This window comes from Typopeltis vanoorti, chromosome 6 (genome assembly GCF_054136105.1).
Source record: "Typopeltis vanoorti isolate ZY-2024b chromosome 6, IOZ_Tvanoo_1.0, whole genome shotgun sequence".
In the NCBI taxonomy this organism is placed as follows: domain Eukaryota; kingdom Metazoa; phylum Arthropoda; class Arachnida; order Uropygi; family Thelyphonidae; genus Typopeltis; species Typopeltis vanoorti.
Window position 1 is genome coordinate 144,675,130 of NC_143554.1, and position 23,630 is coordinate 144,698,759.

At 37.3% G+C, this 23,630-nt stretch overlaps 1 protein-coding gene across 5 annotated transcripts in view; it reads right to left on the minus strand.

Moving 5' to 3' along the window:
* The window catches only part of LOC150106017 (BTB/POZ domain-containing protein 6-A-like), a 47,981-nt gene that overhangs the window by 18,168 nt on the left and 6,183 nt on the right, over positions 1 to 23,630 (minus strand). For 3 of the 5 annotated variants that reach the window (XM_090394469.1, XM_090394472.1, XM_090394468.1), the window contains exon 2: positions 4,576 to 4,808. In XM_090394469.1, the coding sequence (XP_090250595.1) occupies positions 4,576 to 4,802 (227 nt within the window). In that variant the 5' untranslated portion in view covers positions 4,803 to 4,808. Of the gene's footprint in view, positions 1 to 4,575; positions 4,809 to 20,146; positions 20,234 to 23,630 lie in introns of those variants that run through there. The other 2 variants (XM_090394470.1, XM_090394471.1) reach the window with 2 other exon arrangements.

A 23,630-nucleotide genomic window follows, 5' to 3' on the forward strand; every position in this document is an offset into this window, starting at 1 on the left:
GTAAGTTTGCGGTGGGGTTTATATGCTTCATGACTTATTTTTCACAGTATTAACAACACCACAAACACTTTTATCAACAAAGATGTTTTATTAACGCTAATATTTCGCTGATTTTCAACTCAGTATCATCAGAGCACAACACACATGTAAACGCGACAGTGAGTGAGTGAAACAATATAATTGCAAAAGACAAAAGATCTAAAGTCCTATTTTTGGCGCCCTCTAACGGAAAAAAAAAAAAACAGCAGTTATCCAGGAGTTTTTCTTAGGATAACCGTCTCCCAAATTTTTGGCAAATTAATGCAACCATATTTGTTAAGGTTGGGAGAATTCTTCAAAGCCATTGCTGACTCAAAAAATAATCTTTCAGATCTATAACGACTCCTAAATAGCAAATTCGTTTTCCTCCATCTAATCCTGTGTGAAGGAGTGTCCAAAGCGTGGTCTGCCAGTCCCGACTTGCCATAGTAATAGTAGCGAATGTATCTTTCATGTTCTTCCAGGCAGATGTTCACTGATCTTTCTGTTTGTCCATAATAGGCCAAGTCACAGTCACATGGAACTTCATACACTCCTGGGTGTGCTAAAGGGTGAAGTTTATCCTTTGGCGAGCGGATCAGAGTTGCCAGCTTGACATGAGGATTGAAGGTGGTGCGAAGGTAATGTTTCAACAATACTTTGGCTATCTTTTCCGATGTACCTCTGATATAGGGAATAGAAATGGTCATGTTGTATTCTTGTGTATTAGGGGAGGGCAGAGTAATGGGCCTATGTAGTATTTTATCTATTTTGTAGGGATTGTAGCCGTTGGCTAAGAACGTATGGCGCAGGTACTGGAGTTCAGTGGTCAGAGCTGTATCGTTAGAACAAATGGCTCTGTGTGTGTAAGTGTTTTTAAAATGCCGTACTGTTGGACTGGATGATGATGTGATTGTTTATGTAGGTATCTTCCTGTGTGTGTAGGCTTTCTGTAAATAGAAAAAGATAGTGATCCATCTGAAAGGCGGGTGACTAATGTGTCAAGAAATGGTAAACAGTTATTTGATTCTTTTTCTACTGTGAAGTGAATTTTGGGGTGTTGGCTGTTTAGGTAGGTGATAAAAGCATCCAAAGTGTCTTGTCCATGGGGCCAGATGGCAAACACATCATTTACATAGCGCAACCACACTTGTGGCTTGTATGTAGCTGTGGTAAGTACTTTGTTTTCAAAGTGTTCCATGTAAAAATTTGCTAACGGGGGAGAGAGGGGGGAACCCATATCAGAACCCATATTCTACAAACATATCTGTTTGTAGAATTCCCCCCCCCATGTAAAGTAACCTGCATTCATGGTAAATTGAAATAATTCAAAAATATCTGGGGGAAATTTAGACTTGATTAAATCAAGAGTGTCTATAAGTGGTACATTGGTAAATAGGGAGGTGACATCGAAACTAACCATTATGTCTGAATTTTTTAGGATTAGATTTTTAACCAGTGTTTTGAAATGGATTGAATTTTATACAAAAGTAGAGGAGTTGCCAGTAAGAGGGGCAAGCGACTTAGCTAAATGTCGGGCCAGTTTATATGTGGGACTATCTATGCTATCAACTATGGGGCGTAGGGGAATATTAGTTTTGTGGATTTTTGGTAATCCATAAATACGGGGTGTTTTAACATGAATTGGTTTTATTTTCCTGATGATTTCTTTGGGCTATGATGTCACTTTTTTCAGTAATTTTCGGACTTTTTTCTTTTGCGATATCGTAGGGTCTCGATGTATAATTTGATATGTGGAACTGTCACATATGAGATCTTGCATTTTTCTGTTATACTCTTCTTTATTCATGATAACTGTTGCATTTCCTTTATCGGCTTTTGTAATAATAATATTTTTATTATTATATAACTTTTTTAGGGCAGTTATTTGCTTACGTGGCATATTGCTTTTTGGAGGCTTAGCCTTGTTTATAATACTTGCTATGTCTAGTCGCATGTTATTGGCCATTGCTGGCGGAAGATCGTGGATACCCTGTTCTACTTTCATCATCATTTCGAGTTTAGGAATTTGTTTGGGCACGACGGCAAAGTTATGTCCTAAACTGAGAGCGTTCTTGGCTTCTTCAGTGAGTGTTTCCGACGATAGGTTTACGACCACGTGGTCTCGTCGAAGTTGCGGTCGGGACTTCGTATGTTGGCGCTGTTGTAGTAGTTCAAATTTCTTTAGGTGCTTGCTTTTAACATTTGTGAATTCTTTTTTTCTCCCATTCCCGGTCCTTCTCGTCAACAAGAATTTAAAAATGCCATCACCATATCTTACATCCGTGGCACATCCGAAAAAATAGCCAAGATTCTAAAAAAGTACAACCTACACACAGCATATAAACCCCACCGTAAACTTGCTACCCTTATCCATTCTACAAAAGATCAGCTCCCTCCTCTCTCTCTGCCTGGAGTTTACAAAGTACCCTGTTCCTGTAAGCTGGCGTACTTCGGACAGACAGGCAGATCAGCATCCATCCGCTTAGAGGAACACAAGTCTTACATCTGTAAACACAACTATGGTCATTCAGGCTTGGCTGACCATGTCTTGGACACCACCCACAGAGTATCATGGAAGAAAACCACCATGCTCCATCACAGCAAATTCAAGAAAGAAAGACTATTCTTAGAAGCAGCTCTTAGAAATCAACCAAATCTTAATAAATACGGTTGCATTAAGCTTCCGAAAATTTGGGAAACACTCATCACCAGAGATCCTACTTTATATTCCAGGCCACCTACAACCGCCCTTAGAGGGCGCTCCACCTAGATAGGACTTTAGTGTCACCCACGTGGTTGGGCTTAGTATTGTATGATATTTGTGTTATGTAACATTAGTTATTTTTGTAATCCCCGTAGATGTCCTAGTGACTAGGACGAAATATAGGAAGTATTAAATTCTTTTTAATCCTTTCTGAGTGTTGTAAAAAAATCCATTAAACCTCCAACATTATATCAAAATTGCAAATTTTCTAAAGATAACAGGAATGATCGATAATATTTTCAACTATAACTAAGTTCAAAAGCATATAAGAATAACAGTTTATAAAGTTTTGGCAAGACCTTCTCTACTATATGGAAATGAATTATGAACCATAAAAATTGCAAAAGAAAGAAGATTAGAAACTAGAGAAATAAAATTCCTGAGAAAGAAAGCAGGCTAAGCTCTCTGAGAGAAAAAAAAAATGCAGAATTATATAAAGAACTGAAAACAGACTCAGTATTGGACAAAGTATATGTATACCCAGTGCCGGCGCTAGGCTGGATGTCACCTGCCTGCAAAGCTGAAATGGGCACTCCCAAACAAATGGCAATTTATTTATTTATTTTTATTTTTTCATAATCATGTGGAAAGAATTTACAAGAAAGAAATTAAATTACACATTTGTTCTTGAAAACATTTTATTAATTAAAATTTAAAAATTTCCTAGTTTTGATATTAACAAAATTATTTATAATATTCTTAATGTCTAAGTTTTCACATATATCACTTTCAATAGCTATTAATGCTAGCCTTTCAAGCCTTGTTTGCAACATACTAGTTCTTAAATAAGTCTTAATTAATTCAAGTTTCGAAAATGAACGCTCACCTTGTTCTACTTCCAGCATCCTCCAGCGGCGAAATCAGCGCAGTAGTAAATCATATCTACTACTTATCAACAGTAACCAGAGCAAATGTAACTGAATTTTATTGTTTTCATTTCAAAACAGAAACCACCCCAATGAAACGGGCCATTATAGTTGTCAATCTTAAAATTCTATATCACACTACACCTGGTTAGAATCGTTAGAATGGCTAGAATCGTTAGAATTACTTACATTGGCGACATGACGATTTCACAGAGTTCTGCACCAGTTGAACCGAGCCAAACAACTACTAGTGCTTCAGCAGAATGAGACTCTAAGGTCCCGTAGAAAATACATTACAGGATAGGGTAGTTGCACAGGGCTGCTCTGAGCTGAGCGAAATAGTGTGCTTGCTGCCTAAGAAGGTGCATTCATGACAATCTTAGTGGGAGAAAATCTGATCTATTTTTATGCAGAATATGTAAATTTGCAGCTTATATCTTGATTTACCTAATTATTATTACTTAATTTGTTTACAAAAATTTAAAGAAAGAATGAAACTTCATACTAATACTTCGAAACGGCACCAACCTTGTAGTGGCACCTGCCTTTAATGCAGGCCCACTTCCGCCGACCTTGTGAATACCAAAAGAAGTGGAGTGAACATATCGAAAGAATGGACAATTCAAGACTACTCAAAAAATACTCCAATACCACCCAGTTGGAGAATATAGAAGTCAGGGATGACCAAGGAAAAGATGGAAAGAGACCAGAACAGGCTACTGGGCCTAAAACCCTGAAAGGATGCTGATGGTAATAATAATAATAATAATGAAAAGGTATACCATGCTGAGGTTTTAGAACAAGGTTTAGTGATTATGTAATCCTTAACTCATCCATGTTACTACAACCTTTTGTGGGTGTGATTCACATTAAAAAACAATAAGAATAAACTAAAATATGAAAACCATTAGTGAAACAACTCACGTAACCATAATTTGAAATGCTCCTGGTGTTACATCAGGAACTGTTATATCTCCCTTTTCCTTTAATGGACCATACAGCATGGCTGAGAACACAGGACTTCCAAGGGCAAGCAGCAATTTATGGACCTCTGCAACTCTTTGGTTTTCTCCTTCACCAACTATGAATGTTACATCAGAAAACTGTGGATCCTTCAACAAGGACTGAAGTTTTTTTGGAACTGTTGTCATGACTATCTGAAAAATTAGTGAAACAGATCTATATAACATCATCTCAAAACTTTTAAAAGTTTATTTTGTTAAAACTTATTTTCCTGATATAACACTAGACATTCAGCACACAATCAGAAAAACATATTTCCCACTAATGAATGCTTAAGGATACAGAGAATAGTTATCATAGATAGCTGTATAATAATATAAAATATGATATAATTCGGAGTCTTAAATGTCATTCCTAGTAAATTGGGTGATCTCTGCTGTTGGGCTGAAGATCTGAGAATAAGTACCTCCCAAATTTGGGGCAGTATTATATCAGGTTTGGAAAGTTTCTCAGGGATGAGGCAGATTCAAGTAATAGCTTCTCATATTTGTAAATAATGTAATTTGTAAATAATGATCCAACTAGAATGAGGTATCTTCATTCTTCCTACCCATATTGCCAACAACATCAGATTGGATGTAGCCAGTGTGTTTACCCAAGCAAAAACACCAAAAATCAACCTCTCAAGGAAAGAATATGAAGCTCTGCAAGAAATTAAAAACAATAATAGAATAGTAATTACCAAAGTGGATAAGAGGAATGCCACTGTGGTCTTAAACCAAAAAGATTACACAGGTAAACTTTCCTCCTTGCTCTTATTATCATTATTATTATTATCCTAACACCTCATGGAGTCATAGCTCCCTTTAGTCATACATACAGCTCATCATACAATGCTTTAAATACATTCAAATTATCTGCAGGATGCCACACTATCAGGTAATACATTCAAATCATTCACAACTCTCTATGCAAAAAAACTACTTCTCATTCCCTTGTTCACACCCTCCTTATACAGCTGTTATATCTCCCTTTTATCTACCCCAATCTCCTGCATTTTATGGAAAACTCCTTCAACATTAATCCTATAACAACCTCTTACCAACATGTACATCTCTATCATATCGCCCCTTTTCCTCCTATCCACTAGTCTCTGTAAATTGCATCTTCTCAACCTTTCCTCATATTCAACATTCCAGAGATTAGAAACTACTTTAATTAGTTGCCTCTGAACCCTTTCCAGAGGCAACTAACTCTTCATCCTAAAATTTATATTTCATCCCCTTCTTAATGGCATTCATTCTCAGCTTTCAAGGATGTCCTCTTTTCCCCATCCTCTATAAAAGAAAAAATTTCATCAAATGAAATCCTGTATGATCCTTTCAGAAGTTTGTAAGTCTCAATCATATCACCCCTCTTTCTCCTGTTTTCTAGTGTCTGAAAAAAAAAAAAAAATCTGTGTTCATAATCAGTATTCTACAATCCTGATATCATTTTTAATACTCTCTCCACTGTATCTGAATCACAAAGGACACCAGGAAATCAGACTTGCACACAATAGTCCAAGTGAGGTCTTATCAAGGCCTTGTAAAGAGGCAAAATGACATCCTTATCTTTACATGTCAAAGTTCGTTTCAGCATTTCAATTATCTTTTGAGTTGTCTTTGTGATCTTTGCTGCATGGCCCCTGAACTTCAACTTCCTATATACTACCACTCCAAGATCTCTGGCCTAATCATTTTCTTCTAGCATAATCCCACCAATATAATATGACATTGGGTATCTAATCATGCCAAAGTGCATGACTTTACATTTACTGACATCCATATTCTGATGCCCACAACTCCATCCTATTCAGTACTGCATATCAGCCACATTCCTGATTACCCTACCTATCTTTGCATCATCAGCAAATAGCTGTATATCACTTGTCAAATTCTTCCCAATGTAATTAATGTACAGATTGAATAACAGTCCTCTTAGAATATATTCTTTAGGTTTTAGATCCTTATCCACTATAACCCCAAAATATCTTATTTCCTCTATCGCCACCGTAGCGCAATTGGAAGAACGACGGTATATTGCGCCGTTCGATTGGAATAGGCCTAAGTTCGATTCTCGTCGTGACGGGAGGAATCTTTATCTGGATGATTTCAATCGAAGGTGAGTTAGCCAATCTCATACGGAGGTAGCAGGGTTTTTTCTCCCGAAAACTCGGGTTTTTCATCCCGCATACAGACAAATCAGCCCTTCAGAACACACACAATTTACAGACAAAAAATACTAGTTGTTATGGTGGTGGAGGTGGGCGGTAGATGGCGTTGATGGAAATGATTCGTAGTAGAGGTTCGGTGTAGTGGTTGAGACAGTTGTAGGTGTCCTCCTGCGATGAGTCTTCAGACTTCTTGGAGGTATCAGGAATAATAATAATCTCCTACAATATATCCCCATGAAGAGTAAATTCTAGATCCCATCTTTGTTTTCCAAATTTTAAAACCTTACATTTTTTCACATTGAACTGGTATCCCCATTCTCATACCCATTCACTCGGTCTCTTCAAGTCTTTTTGTAAGGACACCACATTTGCTCTACTACTCATAGGTTGTCCCAACTTTGCATCAAATGCAAAAGGTTGTATATCCCATTCAAATCTTCCCCAATATCATTAACATGCAGGTTAAACAACAATGGCTCTAAAACAGACTCCTGAGGCACACCACTAGTGACTTTTCTCTTCTGGGATATTGCTCTCCCACCCATACACAACTTCTTGATACCTATCAGACAGCGAATCTGCAATTCAATGTAATACTCACATTAAACAAATATGTCAAGGCAGATGTCAACTCCCTGGCACATTCCTTGAAAATATGCAGTGATATATCATCAAGTCCCACAGCCTTATTAATATCAAGTTTGATTAATTCCTCACATACCCCTTTGACACCTCACAGTCAGTCTCTCCTCTTTCTTACTTTGAGATCTCTCTACCTCCATTTAGACTATGATTCCACCACTACACAGATCAGAACACTTCACAGGATCCTTAAAAGGGTTGCCTCTTGGCCTTTGGAAATCACCAACTAAAACCATATAACTCTAGGATATCCCCCCCATCCCCTGGGTATATGGTCAACCAAAAATTCATAAACAAAATGTGCCATTGCTTCCCATTGTGAATGGCAATGATTCACCCACATGCAAATTAGCCAAAGGCAGCACACATTACACATAAAAAATCACTCAGCCCACTTTAAAGCCAGTATAGAAAACCTCACATTCCAACACATCGACATAATGGCCAGTTTTGATGTCACCTCTCTATACACTAATCCCACCCTAGACCTCATATAAGCTATATTTCTTACTGATATCTCGGTCCTGTTTCAGTTGACCATGAATTGAGGCTGTTCCATTTGTAAAGAAAATTCTACAAACAGATAGAGGGGACAGCCACAGGTTCTCCCTGGCCAATTTCTTCATGGAGACCTTTGAAGAAAAGCCTTGAATTCTGCCCACATAAACTCATAGATGATATAAAAAGGCCAATGTCCTAAAGTAAAGTAAAGAAATACCGTCAACAATAATTCCAATACAAATATTCAGAAAAAGATCAAGACAAAAACGAATACTAAAAACAGGAGAAGAATAAAAAAACTGCAAATACCATCAACATTCATAACAGTAACAACACTGAGTGCATGAAAAGAAAAAACTGAATTATTAACTGCACATAATTTATTATGGAAAGCTACAACAGAAAAATAAAATTACAAACATAAAAAAAATAACAGCTATAAAACATAGATAATAAAAGAAAACTGCCACAAATACTGTTACTAAGAATAAAAAATAAACTGCCAATGTGCAGCCATCAAAAGCCATCTTCACGTTTAGAAATGCAGTGACACCAATACATCCTCCTTTCAGAAACAAAAACACTTATAATATTAGAAAACCAATACAGAAATGCTGGTACCAAACACTTCTGGCTTGCGACTCTCAAAAGCTGACCTGACCTTTCTAAAGGCATTAAAACTAACATATCACCACCCTTTACAGAAATAAAAGCCTCCACAAACACAAAAAAGCCAATATCAAAAATGAAGGAACCAAGAACCTAGCATCTCTGGCCTGCAACCTTTGAAAATTAACTTGGCTATGCTATCCTTCCTGACACACCTACCACAATACCAGAAATACTAGCTTTCCACCCTTGAAAGTTTACCTCACTTTTTAAAGGCAGTAAAACCAATAGTATTATCATCCCTTACAGAAACAAAAACAGTCACAAATATGAAAACATCAACATCAGAAATGCAGGTACCAAACACCTCTGGCCTACAGCTATCTTGAAGGATAACTTATTAAAGTCAGTCAAGCCAATATATCAATCCTATGGAAACAAAGACAGGTGAACAGCCTAAATGCAGGCACCAAAAACCTAGCCTGCGACCATCGAAAAAGAAAAAAGGCTAATAGCAGCGTATTCACCTTAAAAATTAATTTCTCCAATTTCTAATCACAAAAAAAGCAGACACCTTAAGAAAAATAAACACAAAAGAACAATTTATCACATACCTCTCAAAAATATAATAATAATAATTAAAATGAACACACAATCACTACAAAACAAAAAGACACACAAACCAGTACAATAAAGAAACACTGCTACCAAAACTACAAAATGAATGCTTAAAAAAAAAAAAAAATCGAAACATAATAAACGCACAACTCATACATAATATATTATGTATGTATACTGAGGTATACATACGTAATATCTGTCATATTAGGATACATGTATTCACAAAATAAGCATGTCCGTAGTGCAGTGGTTAAATTCTAAACGAATAAGTTCCAGGCTCTTAAAATAAGGATCATAAATGTGACTATTATTATTATTATTATTACATGACACTTCCAGGGAGTCCAGGAACACATCATGAGAGGGCACACAACTCTACTTCGCTAAATACATCTCATCCTCTCCACTACTACTTAATTCTCCAACTACGACACCACTACCATCAACTCCATCTATCGCCCATCACCATCAACAAGAATATTTTTTGTCTGTAATTGCATGTGTTCTGAAGGCTGATTTGTCTGTACACGAGATGAAAACCCGAGTTTCTGGGAGAAAAAACCGTGTTACCACTGTATGAGATCGGCTAATTCACCTTCAACTGAAAAAGCCCATATAAGGATTCCCCTTGTCACGACGAGAATCAAACGCAAGTCTTTTTCAATCGAAGGGAGCAATGTTCCACTTCAGACCACCGTTAAGTGTGGTGGCAATCTTAAACCAGATGAAATTCTTCTGTCAACTAAGGATATTCACAAAATATTCAGGTCCACAATGGGATTCCAACCCAGTTTGTCGGTTGTGTGAAGATACACTAACCACTTGGCCAACCAAGCTGGCATAAACTGTAATTTTTCTGAATTTTGTACAAGCATTTCACAGCTTACTACACAACAGGAAGTTGAAATCCATATATTTAGTTAGCAGGGTAGGACTGGACTGCAAGATGGGTATTGCTGTGTCATAGATATCAAAAGAATTATGTATTGGGATTAGTATCAGACAGAAGAGCGCTTGCAAGAGACGTTCCGTAGGACTCAATAGTGGGATCATTACTATTCAACCTCTATATCAATGATATTGTATCTGGGCTGCACGGAGGTATTTAGTTGTTTGCATGTGATGTAAAGCTAGGGATGGTGATTAAGTATATTGCCGATGTCGTGGCTCTTCTCAAAGATATGAATAAGCCAGAAAGATAGAATAAATGGGGATAACAAAAATGTAGCTAGTGTAAGATTTTTCGAAGGAATTTAAGAGAGAGCATGAAGATGGTAGGAGCGACTTAACGAACCATTAAGATTGATCAGATGCAGGGGTGGTTCGTGCATAGGCACTGTGGAACTGCAGCACCCCCAATTTTTCTTGATATATAAAAAAAACAGCTAACGCCTTTTTATTCCCGTATACGGGGAGTAGGCGAGGCCATTTAGCCCTATCTAACTTTTGGAGACTGAGTGGGCAGTTCAATCTCCACTGGTACCAATCAGAGATAGATGGCCCAAGGCTATCACTAATTAAGCAGTACTCAGTGAAGAGAGACGGCTCAAATGTGCCGCCATCTCGTGGTCCCTAACCCTAACACAATATATTTAATGTCTGAAATAATGTGGGGTCTACGGTCAATTTTCTTGAGTTTACAGGACGAAAAACCCGAGTTTCCGGGAGGAAAAACCTGCTTGCCCATGCCAGAGATCGACTAACTCGGGAACCGGTCGAAAAATGTGCCGCCATCTCGTGGTCCCTAACCCTAACACAATATATTTAATGTCTGAAATAATGTGGGGTCTACGGTCAATTTTCTTGAGTTTACAGGACGAAAAACCCGAGTTTCCGGGAGGAAAAACCTGCTTGCCCATGCCAGAGATCGACTAACTCGGGAACCGGTCGAAAAAAGGCTTAGAAAAATTTCCTCTAGTCGCCGACTAGACTCGAAACCAAGTCTTCCTTCATGCGGCCAAGCGCCGTGGTTGGCAAACGTCACATCCACTGAGCTACACAGGCTCTCATTTATTTATGTTTGCTTGTAATATTTAATTTTATCATCAACAATCCTATACAATTCTCTTATTTCATATAAAATATAATAAAAATCCATCTTGTAGCACTTAGGAGTGCTACACAGTGCCATATTGCTATGCATGCAAGCATATGCACGTCATAGTGAGATGTGAGCTATTAGCATAATGCGGTGGTGGGGATTGAGACAGCCTCCCCCCCCGTCATTGGTGTTGCCTTGTGGTACATTGTTGGTGCTTCAGAAAAAAGAAGCCCCAGAGATGAATCACAGGCAACATGCAACTAATGTCTCAAACAATGCATCCAAAGGTTTCCAACCCTCCTGGACTACTTACAATTATGATGAATACAAAACTTAAAAAGTTCCTTGCTGGCTCAATCGTCGCCTGGAAAAACAAGTATCGCATAGCTTGTTTAGGCAGAGGGCAAGCTTCGAAAAATATGTTACAGTCCCCTATTCAACACTACCTCAAGATATGTTCCCTAAACATAGAGAGGGATATCTAAATCCAAAGCCAAAGTCATCGGTAAAATAGCCAAAGATAAAGCAATTGATGTCTCGACTTTCTAGGAAACCCATGTGCCTGACACCACCCTCAGTAGACTAAAGATCCCAGGACTCATTCCCGTGTCTTATAACTGCCACCTACAGCATGGCCTAGCAACCTATATCTGGCCTGGTCTCAAGGATATAACCCAAAGTGTTCCTGATACAGAATATTCCATAGGTATTAAAGTTCAAAATATCACCATCTATAATGTCTACGAACCTCCATTGCAATTCTGGCCTGATCAGATGGACCGACCTCCTCCTCACCCTGCTATCTATGTTGGTGACTTCAATTCCCATCACACCATGTGGGGCTATTCTTCTGACAATTATGATGCCAAGCAGGATGGCACTCTTTACTCAACCAGATGGAACAGAACCTACACCCCAGATCTGTGCATAGTCACTAAAGACTCTGAAGGCCACCCTCTTCCATCAACCAGAACCATGCTTAACAGATTCCCTAATAGTCAACATCATCCTATATTAATAGAGATAGGAACATCAATCCCAGTCATCAGCGGAACACCAATCGTTAGATGGAATCTCCGCAGGTCCAACTGGTCTGCATTTCAGAAACAAATCGAGCAAACCATTAGAGCAATTCCACCCTCTCCTAATTGCTATCCTAGATTTGTTAAACTACTCAAATCTGCAGTAAAAGCCTCTATCCCTAGAAGCTACAGAAAACAATATATCCCATGTTGGAGTAGAGAAAGTGAGGAACTCCTAGCCAAATAGGAGGAAACTGAAGATTCAGCTATTGCTAAGGAGCTCATACAACCCTGGCTAAAAACAGAAAGGAAAGATGGATCTCAACCATCAATGAACTCTATTTCATCACATCTAGTTGGAGAAGCTGGTCACTTTTGAGAAAATTAGCTGGAGCAGAGCCAACGACACACAAACAACAGAGATAACTCCTGATCAAATCTCCAACCATTTATTGAAAACCTCCAAAATTCATCCGAGCTCTACCAGGAAAATTGCTGTACAAGCTTCCATCAGACAAATCCTGAAGAAGGAACCTGAGCTTCCTGAACTCGTACACCCAATATCTCGGGAAGAGGTACAGATAGCCTTAAAACTTACCAAGAATGGCAAAGCTGCAGGAGTGGATGGTATACTCCCTGAATTCCTAAAACATCTTGGTCAACATGGCCAAACATGGCTGGCTGCCCTTTTCTCAGAAATCATCATGTCTGGTAAATTACCAAAGCTGTGGTGGGAAGCCAAAATAATTGCCGTGCCCAAACCAGGAAAAGATCCAAATGAAGTGAAAAACCTACGACCTATCTCCTTGGAAAGAATTCTCCTTAAAAGAATTTCACCACTCATCAAAAGAGTACTCCCGACTGAACAAGCTGGCTTCAGGCCAGGAAGAAGTTGCTGTGACCAGGTCCTGGCCCTGACAACTCAAATTGAAGCAGGCTTCCATAAGAAACTTAAATTTGGAGCCACTTTCATTGACCTAACATCTGCTTATGACACTGTCTGGATCAGGGGCCTCCCCCTAAAACTAGGAAATATTATAAAGTGTAAAAAAACTCTACAACTTTTTGAATCTATTCTCTCCAACAGAAAGATCCGGATTCATATTGGCAGAAAAAAGAGCAGGCCCAGATTTCTTCACAACGGTCTTCCTCAGGGCTCTGTGTTATCCCCTATACTTTTTAACATCTATGTGTATGATCTACCTCATACAGATCAAGCTAGTATATGTATGCTGATGACCTAGCGATCTTACATCAATCCACCTCCTTTACCAACATAGAATCAACCTTGAATACAAACCTGAATACCCTGGAAGAGTACTTCAAGCAGTGGTACTTAAAGCCAAAATCAACGAAAACAGTGTCCTCAGTATTTCACCTGTACAATGCAGAGTCAAATCGACAACTCAACCTTTCCTTCTGTGGAAAAATGGTAGAACATGAGTCTCACCCAAAATACCTTGGAGTGAGCCTGGACAGAAGCCTAACCTATAAAAGGCTTCTGTCCAGGCTCACTAACATCATCAACCTCTCCAATAAAATTAAAACCAGAAATAACATCATTTCAAGGCTTGCTGGAACAACCTGGGGTTGTGGTGCAGAAGTTTTACGGTTGTCTGCACTAGCCCTCACATTCTCTGCAGCAGAATATTGTGCCCCTGTCTGGGAACGAAGTACACACACACACTAACATTATGGAGACCCAGCTGATCTCTACTATGTGCACAATTAGTGGGACAGTGAGAAGCATCCCTCTCTCCTGGCTGCCTGTTCTATCCAACATTGCTCCACCACACATAAGGAGAAAACAAGGCCTCGATTAAGGAATTTAATAAAGCAATGAGCAACCCACTCCTACCCCTACACCCGACTCTCATAAACCCACCTAGTCTCCGCCTCAAATCTAGAAAGCATCTCTGGTCCATGGACGAACTCTCTTCAGCTGCGCTGCCAATATCAATATGTCCATATGTCAGATATTGACATATGCATATGTCAATATCTGACATATGGAGAGAATACTGGTCCAACAATCTCCCAACAAATGGCTTCCTGGTAGAAGATCCCTGTGCTCCGCAGCCTGGTTTTGATCTTCCTAGGAAGATTTGGTCATCCATAAACAGGATCAGAACTAGTCATGGCAGATGTGGCTATCTTCTACATAAATGGGGGTGTCAGATCACTCTTATTGTGATTGTTCTCCCGTGGCTCAAACGATTACTCATATTGTGTACGACTGCACAAAGCGCCAATTTCACAGTGGTGGCCTACAAGACATCCACAAGGTGACGGATGAGGCCTTGAATTGGCTCTCCAGCCTGGACCTTGACCTGTAGTTGGTATGATGGTGGTGGTGGTTATGGAGCAAACAGAAGATCACGGTCCCGTCTCACCACGAAGACGTTATTCTCGTAATTACTCTCATCGTCCTCGTCACAGTATCAGCAGAACTCCTCCTCATGTTAGAAGATGATGATACAGGGTGAAATGGGCCTCCTCTAATAGATCAAGTTTTCTCACAACTGCTCTCTACTTAAACCTCGGATACAGCTACCTTTATGTTGTGAAGTGTTGTGAGAATATGCAGCCTTGTTATACTTGGTGCAGCAGGACGATAATTGTACCTGGCTGAATTATGACAAGTTACTTTTGCTTTATAATTTTTTTTTTGAGGTTGTGCCTTTTATGTAATGAACTTTTATACGTTAGTTTTCCTCATTTGTTTCTGGAAATTGTGATTGTACTTTTCACTTACCAGTTTTCATGTAGCCATAAGCTTAAAGCGTAATGCGGTACTGTTCGTCACGCAGTTCCACTGTTGTTTATATGCAGTTTACGCCAATAGTAGTGTTCGTAGTGCTTATCGTGTTTACTCCGTCTCTTTAAATATTTGGACATTACAATTAAAGACATAACATTTGTTATAGTTTTTATTTTAGAATATTATTGGGGTTATTGACAATTATGACCTCAGAAATACAACCTCAAGAAATAAAAAGTTATTTACCTTTTCGCTCGAAACAAAACAAGAATGGATTTTATTTTTAAGTAATTTTGAATTGTACTAAACTGTATAATTTTATCGATAATAAACAATATTTTTTCATGAAACAAAACAAGAAGAATGGATTTTATTTTTATGTAATTTTGAATTATATGAAATTGCATAATTTTATCAATAATAAACAATATTTTTTCATGTTTATTTTTTTTTTAATTTTTACCATAATTTTGATATTTTATCCAAACACGTATACACTGTACTTACCGTGTGTATTTTGAAAGTTGCAGCATCCCCACGATTTCAAGCCAGGAGCTGCCATGATCAGATGAGTGCCGATACGCTGACCATAAAAATAAAACACGATTGAAATCTGGTGTAATATGGAAGTGCAAAGGAAAAGTACAACATACCGGCTCGGACGATGCCCGGAATAACAAGGTTTGTGTACCCAACTGAGCGATCGGGGTCGGATCGACACGTTAGCTACCGAAAGAAGTGCAATAAAATTAAAACCAGCAAGAGACAAGCTATCAGTAGTAACATGAAATGTTCGTACTTGATGGACTTCGGGAAAGCTAGACTTACTTTGCAAGGAAATGGAACAATACTGGTGGGACATCCTTGGATTAGGGGAGGTGCACTGGACAGAGTCAAGGGAGATGAGAGGTGGAAGAATCATATGGTCTGGTAATAGTGTTAAACATGAAGCAGGAGTTGGATTTCTTCTCAGTAAAAGATGAAGAAAAACGTTTTTATGATACAAACAGTAAATGCCAGAATAATAATGGCAAGATTTGCAGGAAGACCATTTACCATCACAGCAGTTAAGGTCTATTCACCCACTTCAAAAAGCACTGAAGAAGAAATACAGTTATTCTATAATAATGTCTACCTATGGACCTGGTACGTGGAAACAACCTTGAAATCAGTACCAGAGAAAGATATAATAATTATTGAAGGAGTTTGGAATGTGCAGATTGGAAAGGATAACAAAGGATGGGAAAGAATAATGTTCAAATATGGATATGCAGAAAGCAATGAAAGAGGAAAAGGAATGCTTGAGTTGACTCGAAGCATGACATGGTAATTTGTAACACACATTTCCAGCAAAAAAAAAAAAAAAACACTGCAGGAAGTGGAGGTGACGGTCACCAGATGGAAGAACTAAGACTATACTAGACATGATTCTCACAATGGGAAAAATTAGAGACGCCAAAGAAGAGGTGGATTCATAGGAGACATTAATGATAATTCAAGAAAAAAAAACTTTTAAAGATTAGGAGAGGGATCTCGGTGAAAAAAGGAAGAACAGTATAGAGCAAAATGCAATGAAGTGAAGAAAGCAGTTAGAAGAGACAAATCAAAGTGTTTAAACAGAGCGAGGATATCAATAATACCACGGTAAATACAGAACAAAAGAAGTATATAAGATGATCAGAAATATTAACAATAAATGAAATGCAAAGCGGAGAGCCATAAATAATGAAAATGGTGAAATCTTGAATACGAGAAATAGGAGGTAGAGAGATGGACAAGATACTGCTCAAAGTTATATAAGAAGAGACATGTTGAAGTCCAGAAGTTGACTGATTAATTGAGGGAAATATCACTACTAAGCACGTGTGGAGAAAGAGATATACTGAGTGAAGAGGTTGTAAAAGGCAGTAAAACATCTGAACAACTATAAAAGTCGTGGGAAAGATGATTTCACATGGTGACGAGGTGATAATAGATTAACTGTACCAGTTGTGTAACATGGTATGGGAGGAAGGCAGACACCAAAATAATGGACAACATCAATCCTAATACTCATTTGCTTTAAAAAAAAAAAAAAAAAAAAGGATGCAAGATGGACTGCAAAAACTATATAACAATATCTCTAGCTATGTGGGAAAGTACTTATGATATTAATGGAAAGAATAATGAAAGTAATGGAAGAAAATCTGGAAGATGAGCATGCAGGATTTAGAAGAGGCAGAAGTACCGTGAGCCAAACATTAATGTTAAGATTAATTAATTAAGACAGGAACCTGATATGTATCTTGCAGAACATCAATGACAATGAAGAGGCAGGTGTGAGAAACTGTGGAGAAATAGGAAGATGGTTCCAGACAACAAGAAGCACAAGACAAGGAGATGCAATATCTCCATGTATCTTTATAATGCTTTTAGAAAGAACAAAGGATAATAAGGGGAATTTCAATTCAAGGTACTAAAATACATAATTTACGATTTTCAGATGACATAGTCATTATTCCAGAATACGAGTATAAAGAGCAACTAGAAAGAGATTTGCTAAATTAAAGAAGGAAAGAGATATGGGATGATGATGAACATTGATAAAAAAAATGATATTCGGAGAGAAGATCAAGAAAAAAGCAAACGAAGATGAACAGACAACAGCTGGAAGAGGTTAGGAACTTCACATACCTAGGAAGCAATATGAGGAGTGATTTAGACTGTAAAAAAGAAATAAGATCCTGGATAACAAAAGTACACATTGAAGGCATGTGATCTACAGAGCGTGGCGATCGGATACAAAGGGATGGTATAATTGAGACGTTTAAGCTCTCCACAGATAATTAGCATCTGGATACGGGATACAGTTTTCAAACAATAAAACAAGGAGAAAGGATAAGGATAACGGCCATCCTGAAACTTGCATAATTTTTTTTTGTCTCGAAAATGTTGTGTATGTCCAGAGAGGATTGTGGGAATGCAGACGTCGGAAAGGAGTTAAGGGATGGGGGAATAATAGACTTTGTGGTATATAAAGCTGACTTTCTATAACGAGTGTCTTGACTTTATGGAGATTATTATTCATGTGTACCTCATTTGAAATGGCGTTTGCATTTCATAGGCTGCACGTAAGAATGATCTATCAATAGGTTTGATTCTAGTTGCCGACTAGAGGAACTTTCTCTAAGCCTTTTTTCGACAGGTTCTCAAGTTAGTCGATCTCTGACATTTGCAAGTGGGTTTTCTCCACGGAAATTTGAGTTTTTCTCTCCTTAAAAAAAAAAAAAAAAAAAAAAAAAAAAAATTCAGATAATAAATATATAGTATTATTATTGGAGATCACGGAATGGCAGCACTTAGCTATCTCCTCGCTGGCCATGGTGAGCTGTGTATAGTGGTGATCAGTCTTTGGATCCCTTGCAGGTGACGTAATAATAATAATAATAATCTACTATCGTTACTACCACCAAAAGCATTTTGCCTGTAAATTGCGTGCGTTCTCAAGGCCAATTTGCCTATATATATATATATTTTTTTTTTTTACTCCCAGTTTCCGGGAGTAAAAAAAAAAAAAAACCTACTATTTTCGTACGTATGGGATCGGCTAACTCACCTTCAACCATACATACATACATACATCTTCAAGGCCCACCTTTCTTTCCTAATTGGATTGTGGGGGACAACAGCTGCAAGACGAACTTCCAATGGTCACGATCCTCTGCCACCAATCTCAGTTGTTCTGGTGGGATTCCCAATCGTGTCCACCCAAGGTTTTGGATATAATCTATCCAGCGAGTCCTTGGCTTTCCACGTGGTCTCCCATCCTCTGGCTTCGCAAAGAGGGCCTGCTGAGGGAGCCTCTCTTGTGGCATTCTGACCAGGTGCCCGTACCAACGTAACTGTGATCTCCCAACACGGAGAAGCAGCGGTTGAGTATTGAGGGTTTCCCGAATTGCAGAGCTTCTGACTCTGTCGAGTCTTGTCAGCCTCGCAACTCCTCGAAGGAACCTCATTTCAGCCGCTTGGATTCGTGTCCGCATTCTTTCGGTCATTACCCAACTCTCATGACCATAGGTGAGGATGGGGACAGAGACTGTATTGAAGACAGCCAGCTTTGCCTTCTGGCTTAACTCCCACTTCAATACTACCGAACGGCCAAGCTCCCGCAATATTGAGCTTGCTGAACCAATCCGACGTCCCATTTTCCATCATTCGTGAATATGGATCGAAGGTATTTAAACTTCTCCACCTGCCTCATTGGTACTCCACTTACATGTAGAGTGCACAGGGATGGTTGTCTTGAGACCACAAATGTTTCAGTTTTGGCAACACTGATCTTCATTCCGGCGTCTGCACAAACAGCTACAAACCTATCCTGGGTCCGCTGGAGGTCATCTGTGGAAGAGCTAAGCAGAACTAGGTCATCTGCAAAAAAGCAGACGTCCAATGCTACATCTTCCAATTCTGACACACTCGCTGCCTCGGCTGTGCCTATCAATCCAGTCCATGAACTTCAATTAAAAATAAAAACCATACTGATTAATAATAATAATAACAACAACAACAATAATAATAGAGGTTCTTAAATTGCTTTCTATGGAGTGATATGCAAGTATCTGTCGATTTCATGTACAACTTGTACATGAAATCGGGCCTGTACAACTTCCTAAATGAAGCTTTGAAGGAAATGATGGCAATCAGATTGTATGGATAAAAGACAGCTTGCAGCATTTCTTTGCTATCACTCATATAACCTTAGCAATAGAAACATTATTATGCTAGTCACTCCTGAGTATATATATAAACAAGCTAATTGTTCCTGCTTTACATAATATATTGTAATATTATTATGTAAAATGTCATTAAATTTACTTTTAAAATTTTCGAAAATATTTTAAAATATTTCAAATGCAATTTTAAAATTTATTGTTTCATGTGCTATAAGTCACACCAACTCAGACTAACAAAGCATTTTGTTATTCGCGAGTATTTTCATATCTTTCAATTCACGTGGTAAGATATGTAGATTGCAATTAATAATCAACATTTATTTATTTTAAATATTTAAATTTACATTTAGTTTAAATCTTTAATAAAGCAAATAACATTAACCAATTTTTGAATTTAAAATATTTTACCTGGCGAAAGTTTGGTATCAAATATCAAGATATCTGAGGTGCAGAAGAATTTAAGTTTTATCCGAATAATGAACTGATACTTTAAAAAAGTAAGTAAGTAGACTTGATAGTTTGGCATTTAATAATATTTGTTTGCGAAAACTGCACTTATCAACTACAGAAACTGTGACGTTGAAAAAATTAAATATATAAAAATAAAAGTAAAAATATGCTTTAATCGATTTCAATTGGATGGTAAAAGGTCTGTTTCCCTTTCCGGACTCCGCCTAGAACGACTTCCACGTGCTAGTTGAAGGAAACACGAAAAAAACTATTTCGGTAAAGGACAAACAGGAAATACAACAAAATGAACTGTTTATGACGAAAAGTGGAGTATCGCAGTAAACAATAAGTCTTATGCAATATATATTAAAAAAAAATTATGTGACAAATATAATCTGAGTTTTTCTACAGTATTATTATTATTATTATTATATAAGGTGCCTCCATGGAGTCAAAAGACTTATCGCGGGAGACCATTATTAATAAAGTTGTGCTTTGGACTGTATTTAACATGTCGAATATCAGCAAAGAAAACCTATTTATAAAAGTTCGCCCACCGATTAGAGATCCCTCGACACTTCTGCGCATGTCAGAAAAAGGAGAATCCATTCCGATAATAGGGTAATCAATCTGTCTTCTGGAATGAGTTTTTTTATTATTACACGTCGGAAAATTTAGCTTTTCTTTTACGAACATTGTAGTTTTTAAAGTGTAACTATTTTGCTTGTATAACAGTTGGAAAAATGTACGTATAGTATTAACAAAATTAAAAAAGATATAGCATAAAACAAAAATGTAACTAAGCCTATTTTTAAGAAAGTTTTCTATAAAATAAAAATAATTATACAGAAAAACAGAAATTTTTTCAAATGAACTTAGATATTCTAAACTTACAGTTGAGAGAAATGAGACACTTTAATGTCATAAACTGATTAATTATTTATGACTTATTGTGACTCTTTTAACAAACCCATGCAAAAAAAAATGTTGGTAAAAAATACCATTATCAAATCCTTTTAATCTTCAGAGTCATCTGAATCGGTGTCCGAATCGCTATCACTTTCACTTACACTGATCACCAAAGGTTCGCATAATTCTTCGATAATTCCGTTTCTGTCCCAATACATATTTTACAATGAGGTGACATGAGAGCAATATTTTCCCCAGTTTTGAACTGTAATATTTTCAATCGCCTGTTCTGAAAGCTTAAAAAGTTTCGACATGTCAATATCCCCAGTTACGTTGCGATGGCGAATGAAACTTTTCACTTCTGCGCAAACATACTCAATAGTATTAATATCGCAATGATATGGTGGTAGCCTCAAAGCTAGAAATCCATGCTCTTTGAGCATCGTGTCGAATTTAAATAGTTTAGTTGTGGGCGAGTTTCTTTTGACCAAATTAAGCAATTCAATCTTTCGCATATCTGGGGAATGAGAAATGTTATTTGCAGAGAGCCAATCCATAAGAACTTGCTTCTTATTAGACCAATTTGGAACTTTGTTTAATCGAATAGAGTGATATGAAGCGTTATCAATTATAACAACAGCATTTTTAGGAAGGTTTGGAATCAGTTTTTCTTCTGCCCACTTTTCGAAGATCGTAGAATTCATTTGCCCATGGTAATCTCCAGTAGTTGAATTGACTTTGTATAATAAGTTTGAATTCGGTAAAAAAAAAAAAAAAAAAACATTTCTCCACCCACACACAAAATTATTATGCACCGCGAGACATTTCCGGTTTGTAGCACTCCCCATTCTTCTTTAGACTGCCAACATTTTCCATAAGTTAAATTACTATCAATTCAAGTTTCATCTAGATATACAATCGGTCTTTTCTCCTCCCTGAAACGTCTTATTGCTCTCAAATACTGCGTTCTAGATAAAACAATGTCACTTCGCTGCACGATAAGTTTCCTTTTATTCTGTGACTTTTTAAAACAAAATCCGATTTCATGAAGTATTTTCCTTAAAGTTTCTCTTTACCAAGAAAAATTATTTTTTTTCTTTAAGCACAGGAATCAATTTCCGAACAGTTGGCACTCTTTTCTCGACCACGTAAAATTCGTGAATAGCTCTTATAACGTCTACATCAAAATCATTCAAAGCTATGGTTTCGATGGTTTTCTTTCTCTGGCGCTTTTTTTTTTTTTTTTTTTTTAGGAGATTTAAATTTTGGCTTACCTTCGCCTTTTGATTCCCTACAAATTCTTTTAACAGTCGACCCCGATACGCCCGTAATTGCACTTGCACGTTTTATGACTTGAGAAAGGGGAACAAGGAGACTGCCTTTTAGCGATTGTTTTTCGCAGAATGTCAGCACATTGTTCAATATTCTTTTGCAAGAGCTACTGAAACGTTTAACAACAGAACTTGTTGACTGTACTGGATCCATCATACAAATTAATAATAAAAAAATAAAAGCGACAACAAAAATCAAGCTAGTACTAGTACAGCGACAGACAAGAAAGCACGTGATTTCGCATGTTGGCGACCAATTCGTACATCCTTCATTTCTTCGGCATGAATCGACTATTCTTGGCAAAATTCCAAGGATAGACCTACAAACGGTGGAGAACAAAGTTATTTTGTTACCTCACTAGTCTAAAAGGAAGTGCTGTATTAACCTTGATGATTGAAAGATAGCTTCAAGAAAATTGAACAGCTTACAAAATTAAGCAACTTAATGTTCTCGAGTCCATTTAGTGCATTTTTGAACATTTGTTAACATTCTGTATATAAGCAATGTAATAGGCATGATTCAACAAAAGGCTACGGTCATTGTATAAAGATGCACTGTCTATTCAGCATTATTTAGTAGTTTTAAACATCATGCAAAGGAATTCGAACTGTATTTACAAAATTATCATGCCTAAAAAAAAAAAAAATAAATAAATAAAAAGATAATTGCCATTGCGTGGTTAAATTTTCGAACATAACTATTTTTTTTGTCCCCTCACAGTACTATTAATTATCATATTGGTTTGCACAAATGTGGATAAGTGATTTTTCAGTGATCATATATTTTTCGTGAAAGCTACCAAGACAGATTCAGCCTCAACAAATAAAATGATTACAAGTTTAAAAAAATAAAAATAAATAAAATTAAAAATAAATTACACGATAACCACAGCAATTAACTTTAATGAAATCAACAGTATTTCTTACTGAAAATAACAGTACATCATCAGTGTGTAGAAACAAACAAATCAAAGGAACGGGAATACAAGGTACATACAGCAGTTGGTGGTTTACCAATTAAAAACTGTTGCCGAGAGATAAAAGTTAATATTAATAAATAATATCATTAAAATATTATTAAAACCTATTTCTGATGGTTACATAAAATAAGAATCTCCCAAACTTTGGGAAAGAGATGCAGTCGTTCCGATTCAGATTTGGCCGATGTAAAAGGGCTTCGCAACTTTCTTTGAAAGGCGTTT